This window comes from Phyllobates terribilis, unplaced genomic scaffold (assembly GCF_046119375.1).
Source record: "Phyllobates terribilis strain yellow unplaced genomic scaffold, ASM4611937v1 Scaffold_4__5_contigs__length_816908805, whole genome shotgun sequence".
NCBI classification, from domain to species: Eukaryota; Metazoa; Chordata; class Amphibia; order Anura; family Dendrobatidae; genus Phyllobates; species Phyllobates terribilis.
In genome coordinates, this window is record NW_027362764.1 from 280,811,567 (window position 1) to 280,826,716 (window position 15,150).

At 44.2% G+C, this 15,150-nt stretch overlaps 1 protein-coding gene across 6 annotated transcripts in view; it reads right to left on the bottom strand.

Moving 5' to 3' along the window:
- Positions 1–15,150, bottom strand: part of BBS9 (Bardet-Biedl syndrome 9) — a 590,293-nt gene that overhangs the window by 248,920 nt on the left and 326,223 nt on the right. For all 6 annotated transcript variants that reach the window (XM_073678269.1, XM_073678271.1, XM_073678273.1 and 3 more), the window contains one exon: positions 14,240–14,421. In XM_073678269.1, coding sequence (XP_073534370.1) covers positions 14,240–14,421 — 182 coding nt within the window. The remainder of the gene's footprint in view (positions 1–14,239; positions 14,422–15,150) is intronic.

The window sequence follows — 15,150 nt, forward strand, 5'->3', positions numbered from 1 at the left end:
ATACAAATTCTAACAGTCTATTCAGTAGGACTATCAGCTGTGTATCCACCAGACTTCTGCACAACACAACTGATGGTCCCAACCCCATTTATAAGGCAAGAAATCCCACTTATTAAACCTGACAGGGCACACCTGTGAAGTGAAAACCATTTCCGGTGACTACCTCTTGAAGCTCATCAAGAGAATGCCAAGAGTGTGCAAAGCAGTCATTAAAGGAAAAAGGTGGCTACTTTGAAGAACCTAGAATATAAGACATATTTTCAGTTGTTTCACACTTTTTTGTTAAGTATATAATTCCACATGTGTTAATTCATAGTTTTGATGCCTTCAGAGTGAATGTACAATTTTCATAGTCATGAAAATGCAGGAAAATCTTTAAATGAGGTGTGTCCAAACTTTTGGTCTGTACTGTACATGGAGTGTAACACGTGCCGCGATTAGATACGCTTAGAGTAACACGCTGGGATTAGATACAGGGCTCAGTTTAGTGTATCACGTGATGGGATTAGATATTAAGCTCAGCAGAGTATATCCACAAGATGGGATTAGATACGCAGTATTTAATGTATGTAAGATGTGACCCCGCTCTGTCCACTTCTATGAGAGAAGTGGTGGAATGCGTGACCTTGCTCCCATAGAAGTGGATGGTGCGGGGTCACACATTACACCACTTCTCCCATAGAAGTGGACGGAGCGGGGTCACACATTACACCACTGCTCCCATAGAAGTGGATGGAGCGAGGTCACACATTACACCACTGTTCCTATAGAAGTGAAAGGAGGGAGGTCACACATTACACCACTGCTCCCATAGAAGTGGACGGAGCGAGGTCACACATTACACCACTGTTCCTATAGAAGTGAAAGGAGGGAGGTCACAGAGCGGGGTCACACATTACACCACTGCTCCCATAGAAGTAGACAGAGCAAGGTCACACATTACACCACTGCTCCCATAGAAATGTACGGAACGGGGTCACACATTACACCACTGCTCCCATAGAAGTGGACAGAGCGGGGTCACACATTACATCATTGCTCCCATAGAAATGAACGGAGCGAGGTCATACATTACACCACTTCTCCCAGAGAAGTGAGCAGGGTCACACATTACACCACTGCTCCCATAGAAGTGGACAGAGCGGGGTCACACATTACACCATTGCTTCCATCGAAGTGGACGGAGCGGGGTCACACATTACACCATTGCTCCCATAGAAGTGGACGGAGCCGGGTCACACATTACACCACTGCTCCCATAGAAGTGGATGGAGTGGGGTCACACCTTACACCACTGCTCCCATAGAAGTGGAAGGAGCGGGGTAACACATTACACCACTGCTCCCATAAAAGTGAAAGGAGCAAGGTCACACATTACATCACTGCTCCCATAGGAGTGAAAGGAGCGAGGTCACACATTACACCACTGCTCCCATAGGAGTGAAAGGAGCAAGGTCACACATTACACCACTGCTCCCATAGGAGTGAAAGGAGCAAGGTCACACATTACACCACTGCTCCCATAGAAGTAGACAGAGAAGGGTCACACATTACACCACTTCTCCCATAGAGTGGACAGAGCGGGGTCACACATTACACCATTGCTCCCATAGAAGTGAACGGAAAGAGGTCACATATTACACCACTGCTCCCATAGAAGTGGACAAAGTGGGGACACACATTACACCACTGCTCCAACAGAAGTAAACAGAGCGAGGTAACACATTACACCACTGCTCCCATAGAAGAGAACAGAGTGGGGTCACACATGACACCACTGCTCCCATAGAAGTGGACGGAGCACTGTCACACATTACACCACTGCTCCCTTAGAAAGGTGTAACCCTGCTATGTCCACTTCTATGGGAGAAGTGGTGTAATGTGTGACTCCGCTCTGTCCACTTCTATGGGAGAAGTGGTGTTTTAGAATAAACATCCTGTGCCTTTCATGTGGAAATAAAGGGTGTTTACCCTAATAAATAAATGAAAAAAAAAGTTGACGTGGGATCCTCGCTATTTTTGGTAACCAGGCAAGGTAAAGCAGACAGCTGCGGGCTTATATTATCAGGCTGGAAAGGTTTTTGGGCTTTTTGCAGCCTAAAAATAGCAGATCACAGCCACCCAAGAATTGGCGAACCACATTAGATAAGCCAATTCTGGCGCTTTGTCTGTCTCTTCCCGATTGCACCACCGGAAAGAGGCGGGCAAAGCGCCGTGGCAATTGGGGTAATAAAGTTGGGGTTGATGACAGCTGTGAATTGTCAAATATCACATCTGGCATCAAGCCCTGGTTATGCCTAATTAGAGGCATCTATCAGACACCCCCGTTACTAACCCACTAATGAAAAAATACACAGTCAAAAAAACACATTTTATTTGAATAAAGACTCCTCTACACATTCACTGGTTCACCAATTTATTTTTGGAAGAAAAAAATCCATGCAGGTCCGACGTAGTCCATGGTGTTCCCATAACGATACCAGAATCCGACATCCAGAGTCTATGGAGTCTTGTTCAGAGAACAACGCTCCATAGGCTATAGCAGCTGCCACTCCGGGTCCTGCTGCGCTCCACAAGACCCAGCGGCTGTGATGAGCAGTGACGTCAGTAACTACAAAGCTCATCAGAGTCGCCAACCCTCTGTATAATGGCCTCATATAGTGCCCCACAGTATAATGGCTCCATATAGTGCCCCATAGTATAATGGCCCCATATAGTGCCCCACAGTATAATGGCCCCATATAGTGCCCCACAGTATAATGGCCCCATATAGTGCCCCACGGTATAATGGCCCCATATAGTGCCCCACAGTATAATGGCCCCATATAGTGCCCCACAGTATAATGGCCCCATATAGTGCTTCACAGTATAATGGCCCCATATAGTGCTCCATAGTATAATGGCCCCATATAGTGCTCCACAGTATAATGGCCCCATATAGCATCCCACAGTATAATGGCCCCACATAGCATCCCACAGTATAATGGCCCCATATAGCGCCGCACAGTATAATGGCCCCATATAGCGCCCCACAGTATAAAAGCATCATATAGTGCCCCACAGTATAAAGGCATCATATAGTGCCCCACAGTATAATGGCGTCATATAGTGCCCCACAGTATAATGGTGTAATATAGTGCCCCACAGTATAAAGGCATCATAGTGCCCCACAGTGTAATGGCCCTATATAGTGCATCCTGTTACACGCCCCCCCCCATTCTGGTATATGGCCCCACCCCATCCTGGCATATATCCCCCATCTTGGTATATGGCCCTCCATCTTGGTATATGCCCCCATCCTGGTATATGGCCCTCCATCTTGGTATATGGCCCCCACCCTGGTACATGGCCCCCCATCCTGGTACATGGAATATGGTCCCCATCCTGGTACATGGAATATGGCCCCCATCCTGAGTATATAGTCCCCATTCTGGGTATATGGAATATGGTCGACATCCTGAGTACATGGCCCCCATCCTGGGTATATTGTCCCCATCCTATTACACGGCCCCCCTATGTTCAATGCAAAGAAAAAATAAATAAACGCTTCTACTCACCTTCCACACTCCCATGCAGCGCTGTGTCTTCTGTGTGATCTGAAGAGGTCGGCGCTGAGAGGTGAAACAGCTGACAGGCTGAGATGACCATTCCCCGCTGCTGCAGATACTCACCCCAGACCTCCGCTCCCCAGCAATTCCTCCCCAGCAGCTCCTGTCATGGCACGGACTGACAGAGGGAAAGTGCAGCTCACTGCTTACACTGCGGGCTCCACAAAGGCAGCATTCTCCTCCCACAGCTGTGACCTGGACAGCCCAGGGGGCGTGTCCATGTCACAGCTAGAGGCAGGAGGAGTGGCCTCTAATGTTAGAGATGTGGTCGGAGTCCAACCGCACTCTCTTATGCCCATGGCTGGCATAAGTGAGGTGTGTAAGAGTCCTGCTTAGACTCTTACACACCCACCAAATGAAAACGACAGTTTAGCCAGTGGCTAATGTAAAATCTTTATACTAGTTTTTATTTCCATCCATTGGGAACATTGCACACTGTTTTCTAATTTAATCCATGAAGAGAAAAGTATATAATTTTTAACTACTTTACAGAAAATAACAAAAAATTAACATTGGGCTGTTCTAAAAAACAGCAGTGTCTGCATTTGTCTTTACAAACTCACAATATGTACTCTTTATTTTGAGTATTTAGCATTCCTGTGAATCACTAGCCTAATATTTAGTTGTATTCCCACAGTTTTTTTAGAACTGCTTCACATCTATGTTGCATAGAGTCAACCAACTTCTGGCACCTGTCAACTGTTATTCCAGCCCAGGATGCATTGATTACATGTCACAATTTTTGCCATTTGTTGGCATTGCCTCAAAAACAGCATTTTTGATGTCACGCCACAAGTGTTCTATCGGATTAAGGTCCGGGGATTGGGCTGGCCACTCCATAACTCCAATTTTGTTGGACTGGAACCAAAATTTTGCTTGTTTACTGGTGTGTTTAGGGTTGTTGTCTTGTTGAAACACCCATTTCTAGGGCATATCCTCTTCAGCGTAAGGCAACATAACCTCTTCAAGTATAATATATGCAAACTGGTCCATGATCCCTGGCATGTGGTAAATAGGTCCGGCACCATAGTAAGAGAAACATGCCCATATCATGATGCTTGCACCACCATGCTTCACTGTCTTCAGAGTGTACTGTGGCTTGAATGCAGAGTTTGGGGGTCGTCTGATGAACTATCTGCGGCCCTTGTACCCACAAAGAACAATTTTACTTTCATCAGTCCACAAAATATTTCTCCATTTCTCTTTAGGCCAACTGATGTGTTCTTTGGCAAATTGTATCCACTTCAGTACATGTCTTTTTTTTTTTTTTTTTTTTTTTAACAGTGGGACTTCTTGCTATGAGATTAGCTTTACACAGGCGTCTTCTAACTGTCAAAGTACTCACAAGTAACTTGAGACGGTATTTGATCATCCTGGAGCTGATCATTGGCTGAGCCTTTGCCATTCTGGCTGTTCTTCGATTGATTTGAATGATAGTCTTCCGTTTTCTTTCACGTCTCCTTGGTTTTGCTTTCCGTTTTAAAGCATTGGAGATCATTTTAGCTGAACAGCCTATCATTCTCTGAACTTCTTTAAAAGTTTTACCCTCTCCAATCAACTTTTTAATCAAAGTACGTTGTTCTTCTGAACAATGTCTCAAATGACCCATCTCAGGCTTTCAAGGAGAAATGCATGTACAACATGTGCTGGCTTCACCCTTCTGATTCACACCTGTTTCTTCACAGAATGATTGACCTCACTAATTGAACTCCACACTGCTATTATTTTGAACACACACCCTTACAATTAATTACTCAAATACACAGAATCAAAAACATGCAGATCATCAATGCGGAGTCTGTTGGTTTTCTTAGAATCTACTGCACCAACTGGTAAATTGTTTGACATGTGGTAATATAATTTATACCAAACACAGTGATTAATCTGGTTAGTCATATTGGACTGCTATTATTTTGAACACTACTGTAAATGCATAAAACACAAGTTACACTGAATCTGTTCCCACAAAACTACATATCAATCCGCTCAGCATATTCTGCTCTATAACATGATGCCTGCAGTTTGGACGGCAATTTAATATGACAGGATCTGCTGCTAATGTCTTGGTACAAGATACCACAAAACCCCTTCAGAGGTCTTGTGGAGTCTATACTTCTACAGTTCAGAACAATCCTGATAGCAGGAGGGGCCCTACACAGGATTAGGCAGGTGGTATTAATATTATGCTGGATAACATACAGTATATGTATGTTATATTATAGAGGCATACCCTACATTTATAACCCAGGTGTTAGCTAGCCCTAGATATGTCTTGAGCTGCGTCACCTTTGCTTTTAAACAAATAGTACAATAAAAAAATATGATCGACATATGTAAAACATGATAAAAATAGAAAGTTGAATAAAAGGACACCTTGATATCTGCAATCAGATGTCTTATTCCAGATAAATCCACGTTTTTGTTCTAAAATTATATGTAAACAAACTGTTAAGATCTATGGGCTGGACACAGATCTCCTTGAGAATCTGACTGCAGAGAGGAGTGTGGTTATAAAGTAGCACAGTACAGCAGAGCCGAACTTTGTCTCATTAAAAACATTTGCAGCTGCAGCTCTTCTCTTCTGCTGTCAGATCAGCTGCAGTGATGTGCCTTACTACAATGAACACATCTTTAGCGTTCATCTCACACAGCTAGTGTGGAAGGAAGGGGCAGTACAACAGAGCTAAGAGCACACTGTGAGGGGAGAAGTACAGTGGCAGATGTATTTGTAATGAGATAAACGTTCTGCTCTACTGTCCCTATTCCCCACACTTGCTGTCTGTGAGATGGAAGCTGAAACAGTGTTAACTGTAATCAGATACAGCTATGCAGCAGAACTTTGAGAGGAGAGCTGCAGCTGCAGGTGTGTGTGTATTGAGACAAAGATCAGTTCTGCCGAGAATTATTTTAACTGTCATCACATGTCTCACACTGGTATTGCCCCCCTTTCATTTAAAATAAGCTCTGGGGGCAGATTCTCAGGGAGATGAATGTCTGGCTGATATATATAACTGAGCTGTTAAGGTGTAAGACATCGGATCACAGATTTAAAGGTAGCATTGTATCATTGTATATAACTTTCTATACATACATGGCCCATATGAACGGCTTGGGGGGGTTGATACTAATGACAGATTCTCTCTAAATGTGTTTGGCCAAAAGGTGGGGCAGTCACCTATGGGAAGCAGTTGGTATTTTTCCAGTGCAGTTACAAAACCAATAATCAAATTAGTTGCTAAGCTATTGTTATAGCAGAAGATGAGGTCCCTCAAGTTTAAAGGCCCCATCTATGCTATATAAGTCTGACAGTTACTTTAGGTCAAAACAACAGCTAAATGTTCCTTCTTTGTATCAATAGAGACTAACGTGTCCTTGCTAGTCATCAGAATGTATCTGATTAAATGTGTCTGAATAAATGTATCTGATTAAATGTTTCAACACGAGCATAAGCATCACGAGAACAGAAACCAGTCTTTGTGTGCTAAATTGTATAATCGGACCATATATGGTAAATCCGTTTCCTGCCTTCAGAGTGTATATAAACCCTATGCTTTGTAATAAAGTTAGAGCTTGTTTGACACATACATCCTGTCTTGTGTCTCATTCTCTCCGATATCGTAATCCAAGGATAGAAGACCCAGAAAGCAGTGACGTCAGCTGGCGCCCGAACAGGGACCTGAGTTAATCTACCCAGGGGTGCTCGACCGGTCCGAGACGTGGGACGAGTGAAGCTCTCTGTTGGTGATATATACAGCGCTGAGGTAAGAATAACTGTTATATTCTACCTAAAGCATATCACTACCTAGAAGAGACTCCCTCACCCCCGAGCGGTCGGCTCCCAGGTAATTCACAGATTGTTGTCTGGCTCAGGTCCCTTTGAACCAGTAGAATCCCCTCAGATAAATTGTCAGTCCTGCCTTCTATCCTTTGGAAAAACTTAAGAATGACAGCATGGATCCGATGATTGTGTTGTGGGTGTGTCTCGGGATCGGTGTTTTTGGTCTGTTTTTCTGGTTGGCGTATAATGCCTGGAGGGCAAGTAGTGGTGTGGTTCAGAAACCTTTGTGGCCCATTGTCTAAGTGACTGAGGAGTCTACGCTAACTGAGGAGAACCGAAAGAATGGGGAACCAAAATGCCAAAGAAGGCATTACTGCCAAAGACTTAGTAGTACGCAGAGAAGGGAAACAGGCACTGATTGGAATTGACAAAATATTGTGTAAAGCGGGAATGAATGAAAATGGAGAGATGAATGGAGAGAAATGGAAATCCTTCTTTAACTCCTATCATGGATGGCTGAAAGATAAGGGTCTGTTGAAGACAGTGGATGTATGGATGAATGCATGCTCTCATTTTGAAGGAAAGATTGAAGAACTAGGAGACGGATGTTACAGACTGACAAAAACCGGAATGACAGATTTTCCTCCCTATCTGCCCCCGACGTCACCCCCACCCCAGTACCAGAATTCCCAGGAACCCAATTGCTGGGTTTGCCCCAGATGTGGACAGCAGAACCCCTTGACAGTAGACATCTGTGTGGCATGTGGAGGACCGAGACCCCACCCAGCTAGTCTATTCCCAATGAGAACGGTAGTTGTGCCAGGAGCACCGGGAGCAGTAGCAGCAGCAGCAGCAGTAGGGGACGCAGTTGTTCCAGGTCAAGAAACCCGTACAATGTTAATGTATAGACCATGGAGTCCCTCAGAACAATTGGAGTTGATTTCCCAGTTGCCAGATCCGTCCCAGTCCCCGATGGGTTTTGCCAGAATGATAAGAACCATACAGGATAAGTACAATGCAACTAGGTTGGATTTACAAGGGGTAATTAAGGGAAAATTGGCAGATGAAGCCCGCTATGATAGGTTGATAGATGAGACAAAAAAACAGTATGCCAATAGGACCGGACCCGTAGATGCAGAATCTAATGATGCAGCAGCCGGAGTCCTATTCGCAGCAGCGTTGGTAAAGGCATGTAAAGACAGACAGGCAGAGAGGCAGGTTACACTAGAAGACCGGGTTCAAGGTAAGGAACAAGACCCCAAAGATTACTTTTGGGCATTAAAGAGAACTTGGTCAGAAATGGGATTTATTCCCGAAAATAAGACTAGTGAGAGGGTATTAGCAAGTGCTTTCATGAATGGATGAATGGACTAAAGAAGGAGATTGCAGAGAAGGTAAAAGCAAGTAGACCAGACTGGAGATCAGTGAAAGCACAGGATTTGGCTAGAATAGCCCAGGGGGCACAGCATGACATAGCGCAGGCAAAGAGAGCTGCCAGAGTACACATAGTAGAGACTACCCCTAGAAACAACAGAGACAAAGGACGGACTGCAGGAGGAGGACAGAGACTATGTTACGGATGTAAAAAGCCAGGACATTTTAGAAAGGACTGTAGGACCAACCCGTATCCAAATGCTCAGAGTACGGGTCCTCCAGCCGACCAAACAACACCCCAATAGGATAAGGGAAGCTTGCACATGAACCCCCTCATCTCCTTACCCCCAACTCCCAGTTGTATAGTGCAGGTGAACCTACCAGGGGGACATGAAATCGATTTCCAAGTAGATACGGGGGCCGACAATTCAGTAATTACGCGAGGTGATTGGCCATACACTGACACTGATTTTTCACATCATGTCATTGCCACCCCCTTCAATTCCCCGTCTGTCCTGCTCCCTGTCACCAAGAGAATTCCCTGCAAATTCAAGGAGCTACTGTACATAGTCAGCTCATGGTATCGCCCCGAGGCCAATGTAATCTATTGGGAAATGATGTGTTGTCCCAATTACAAGCACATATTGAATATCATCCCGATGGCACCGTCACCATGACCCCAGGTTTAAAACCAAGTACCCTTTGCAAAATTATGTCGCTAGATATTGCAGGAATAGAAGAGAAAAATGAGTTTCCCCAGATATTGGAGCATGCTGTGCCACATGACTTTTGGGCCTCAGACAAAACAGATGTCGGTAGGTTAAGAGTTCAACCAGTAATGGTGAAATTAAAACCAGGAGCAATCTTACCTCAACAGAGGCAGTATCCCCTTAGCTCGGCTCAGGAGAATGCCATAGCCCAGCAAGTCCAAAAATTACTACACAGGGGAGTCCTAGTCAAAACCCAGTCCCCTTGCAACACTCCTCTGTTCCCAGTAAAGAAAAAGAGCGTGCCAGGACAACCAGCCGCATATAGAATGGTCCATGACCTTCGGTTGGTTAACAAAGCCACAGAACTTCTAACACCAGTTGTGCCCAACCCGCATACTCTTTTGTCACATATACCTTCTAACTCTCTTTGCTTTTCAGTGGTCGATTTGGCAAATGCATTTTTCAGTGTACCATTACATCCTGACGGCCAGTACTTGTTTGCTTTCACGTTCCAGGGCAGTCAATATACATGGACAGTGTTGCCTCAGGGTGCCCAGAACTCCCCCACCATGTACACTGCAAGTCTGCAGGAAATACTCGAAGGATGGTCTGAACCACATATCGTTGTTTTGCAATATGTCGATGACCTGCTCATTTGTGCCCCCTCCAGGAAACAATGTCATAGTGCAACTATATCACTTATGTTGTTTCTCTATCGAGCTGGCTGCAAGGCATCGAAAGATAAGCTTCAGTTTTGTAAATCTTCAGTCACCTTTTTGGGACATTGCATTACACCAGGAGCCCGTCATTTAACAAATGCACGCAAACAAGCAGTACAGGCATTCACCGTCCCTAACAATGTTGCAGCCCTCAGAACTTTTCATGGACTTGTTTCCTATTGCAGACAGTGGATTCATGCCGTCTCTGTTTTGATGCAGCCCCTTTATGACTGTCTTACCTCTACACCTTTTGAACTAACATCAGAGGCAATAGACTGTTTTTATTCTCTTAAAAAACATATTTTGGCCGCTCCAGCTTTGGGTACCCCTAATTATGAGCTCCCATTTACTCTGTACCTTCATGAACAAGCTGGACATGCAGCAGGAGTTTTAACTCAAACACACGGTGATAATCAGAGACCTGTTGCCTACTTTAGTGGCAGATTAGATGCGGTAGCCAGAGGTGCACCATCCTGCGTACGTGCTCTGCATGCTGTTGGACTATTACTCCATAAATCCGCAGACATTGTTCTTGACCACCCGCTCACCATTCTAACACCTCATGATGTCTACACTATATTGAACCAGGTGCAACCCGCTCACCTCTCAGCAGCACGTCATCTCAGGTAACAATGTGCACTGTTAATGCCTCCCAATGTTTCTTTACAGAGGTGTACTACTTTGAACCCAGCAACTTTGTTACCGCTCTTGGATCTAAAGGAGGGGTCAGGTACTGTGCTTTTTAAGGAAGATCCAAGAGAGGAAGTTCCTCATGACTGTGTACAAATGATGGCACAAGAAACGGCAGGTTTACCTACTGTATTTGAACATGAATTAGAAAATGCAGATTTTGAATTTTTTGTAGATGGATCCCGTCATCAGGACGATTCGGGTACTTTCCATACTGGATATGCAGTTGTCTCCCTCAATGCAGTAATCAAGGCAGAACCAATGCTCCCAGACCAATCGGCTCAAGAGGCCGAACTTAGGGCCCTAACCGAGGCCTGTAAACTAGCAGAAGGTAGTATTGTTAACATTTACACGGATTCTAGGTACGCATTCGGTATATCGCAAGATTTTGGTCCCATATGGAAGTCAAGAGGTTTCCTGACGGCAGCAGGACACCCCATAAAGAATGCTGATGCGGTCCAGCAGTTAATTGATGCACTACAACTACCCAAAAAAGTAGCTGTCATAAAGGTAAGAGCACATACCAGATGCACCGACCAGGTGAGTAGAGGAAACGCGATGGCAGATGCAGCAGCAAAAACAGCAGCCTGTAAGCCGCAACAAGGGCTAACAGTAAGTCAGTTAAGTGCCCCTAAAAACCCCTTTGTGTCGGAGGACATCTTATCCCAAATGCAGGCTCAGGCTCAAAAGGAGGAGGTTGATAAGTGGTTAAAGGAAGGTGCATGCCTGAATGAAGCAAATGCGGTATGGGGGAAAGGGACACGACGATGCCTTCCAAGGGCACTGTACCCAGCGGCTGCCCAGATGCTACATGGGCCGACACATCAATCTAAAACGGCTGTGATGAGTGAGATGCAGAAACATTGGGTGGCACCAGGATTCTCCACCTGTATTGAACAACTAATAAAAGGGTGCATGATATGTGCTACACATAATCAGGGTAGAGTAGTTAAAACACCACCCAAACACACACCCCCGGCCCCTCTTTCCATTCCAGAGACTGCAAATTGATTATATTCAGCTGCCAAAGTCAGGATCATGGGAATATGTGTTGGTCTGTATTGATTTGTTCTTAGGATGGCCAGAGGCTTTCCCGATTGCCAAAGCCACGGCTGCGGCAACCGCAAAGAAACTGCTTGCGGAGGTGGTCTGCAGGTATGGGGTACCAGAGGTAATTGAGAGTGACAGAGGTACACACTTCACAGGTGAAATAATGAATGAAGTCATGTCAGCTCTAGGAATTCAACAAGCATTCCACACCCCATATCACCTGCAAAGTAGTGGTAAAGTGGAAAGACTGAATGGGACATTGAAATTAAAAATTCAGAAAGCCATGGCTGAAACAGGAAAACCATGGCCGGATTGTTTACCGCTTGCTCGGTTTTCAGTAAGATATACGCCCAATAAAAAGACTGGACTCTCTCCATATGAGATATTGTTTGGCAACGTACCCAGCCTAGGGTGTTTCTATCCGCAAGCATTAGAAATGAACAACCATGTGCTAAGTTCCTACGTGAGGGCTTTACACAAAAAGATTAAGCAAATACATGATAATGTCTTCAGTTCTCTTCCAGATCCAGATCAAGACTCTAGCAGCCATACACTGCAACCTGGAGACTGGGTGGTTATAAAAAGACACGTGAGGAAAAGCCTAGATCCACGGTTTGACGGTGTTATGATCTGCTACAAGCACTAAGGAAAGAAAGGAGATCTGTCCCTACAATAGAACTAAGCTAGATCCCTACGATGTAACGGGGAACCTGATCCTGCGATCAGATCCGCTAAAGTCCTCGGCTAGTCTGTACGAAGACCTATAGATGCCAGGGAGGGATCCCTACAAGAACTAGGGACTGGGATAAAGTTGGACACCTCCTAGCAGAGATTGTAGCAGTAAAAGACAAACACACAACATAGAACATAAAGGTCCGAAGACCTAGCTAAACTAACTGAGAAAGGTAACTAAGCACCAGGCTAGCTTAAGAGTAGAAATTACAATGAAGTCCAGCAAGGCCAGGAGGGCGGAGCAGGATAAAATAGGCAAAAAAGGTCATGTGACCAGCAAGATAAAAACACCTAACAGGAGAGTTCTAACAGACGGACCCTTTCAAGTTCTGCTGACCACAAGCACAGCCGTTAAGCTAGAGGGAAAAGAGGCCTGGATCCACGCGTCCCATTGCAAAAAGATACTAGGAGAACCAGCAGACAAAGAATGAAGACATTGTTCATACTTACCTGCATCCTTGCGACCACAGGTGCATGGACTACGTTGGGCACTACAGATGGAGGCGACAATAGATTCATTAAACACCATCTTGCTCTAATCGATGGACTAAAGGAGCAAAACCAGACTATTGCTAATTGTTGGATATGTACACATGCCCCTGTGACATCCACTAGCATACCCTTTCTCGCTGTTCCAATCTCATGGGAAGAGATAAACTTTTGGGTGAACTGTTCAGATACTTGGGCCAATAATGCCACACAGAGATTGTGGAATACCACTGTTGGGATTCCCGTAGTAGGGTGGACAAAATTTCCCTGGTGACAAGGGAACCTGACGGGTCAAATAATTCCCAGGTTGTATATAGCATTTAAAGGAGGGGAGCGGGTACCTCGTAACAAAACAAAAATTAAGGAGACTTTATGATGAGGCCAACCTCAAGAATCAGGATTCCTGGTGGGCAAACACCTTTTACTTTCTAAATCCCGTTAATTGGTTTAAAGGTATCGGTGGGTGGTTGGCTGGTATAGTGCAAGCTATTTTTCAGGTTTTGCTAATGTGTCTTGCGGTTTATTTGGTTTTTAAGTTTTTTTCTAATGAGTATTCAGCGTTGTACTAAAAGAAAATATAAAAATTCATATTGATAAATGAAGGAACAAAAGGACGGAATGTTATAGCAGAAGATGAGGTCCCTCAAGTTTAAAGGCCCCATCTATGCTATATAAGTCTGACAGTTACTTTAGGTCAAAACAACAGCTAAATGTTCCTTCCTTGTATCAATAGAGACTAACGTGTCCTTGCTAGTCATCAGAATGTATCTGATTAAATGTGTCTGAATAAATGTATCCGATTAAATGTTTCAACACGAGCATAAGCATCACGAGAACAGAAACCAGTCTTTGTGTGCTAAATTGTATAATCAGACCATATATGGTAAATCCGTTTGCTGCCTTCAGGGTGTATATAAACCCTATGCTTTGTAATAAAGTTAGAGCTTGTTTGACACATACATCCTGTCCTGTGTCTCATTCTCTCCGATATCGTAATCCAAGGATAGAAGACACAGAAAGCAGTGAAGTCACTATACTTTTGCATTCACATTCAAGACCTTATATTTTGAATGTAGTAAATTTGCTGACCTTGTGTTTTTGTAGCTTCTTTGATCATTCTCTGAAGTTCTTTCATTTCAGTATCCAGCTCTTCATAATTTACATCCCTGGATTCCACTTTAGGAGCTTGAAAAAGCGACGGATCTGTTCCGAAGTAGGAGCATTGTAAATGACCACTGTCACTTAAGGTGACTATGATTCCTTTCATGTCCCTGTGGAAAAAAATAAAGAATTTACTATGCAGTAGAATCATGCAAGATGTACATTTATACCATTCTACATCATATTAAGGACAGGAAATCTGATTGATAAAAAGAATCTGTCAGCAGGTTTATGCTATCCCACTAGAAAGCAGTGATTCCAGTGATGTGTGACTTATGGAGCTGCTTACTACCATTTTGATAAAATCACTGCTTTATCTACTGCAGATTTACCCGTTCTCTGAATGCTGACCTCCATATAACCCTGTCCACACCACTGATTTACAGCTTTCTGTGTACACTGTGCATTTGCAGAAAGCTGCCAATCAGTGGTGAAGCCAGGGTTATACAGGGCTCATGAATATGGAGGACTACCTAGCAGCAGGCCTATTAGTTCTCTAGTGATATTCTACTGCTGATAAAAGTGATTTTCTTAAGACCACAGCAATCAGCCCAGAAAGTGACACATCACTGGCATCAGGGTCTCTGAAAACTTTGTAACATAATCTAATTATGAATACATTTAGAGAGGCAAAGACAGGCCACACTATTGTTATGAATCACTGGAAGGGTGCTATGGATTGTTGGAAGGGGTTAAACCACCTATTCCCAAAACGAGCAAAGGTACCTCTATTCTGTGCTTCAATAGAAAACTATATGTTAAATAGCAACTGTGCCACAAATGAATGACTGATGCAGTGGGCTCCCTTCCTACATCAGTCTGCACTCAGCAATGTGACC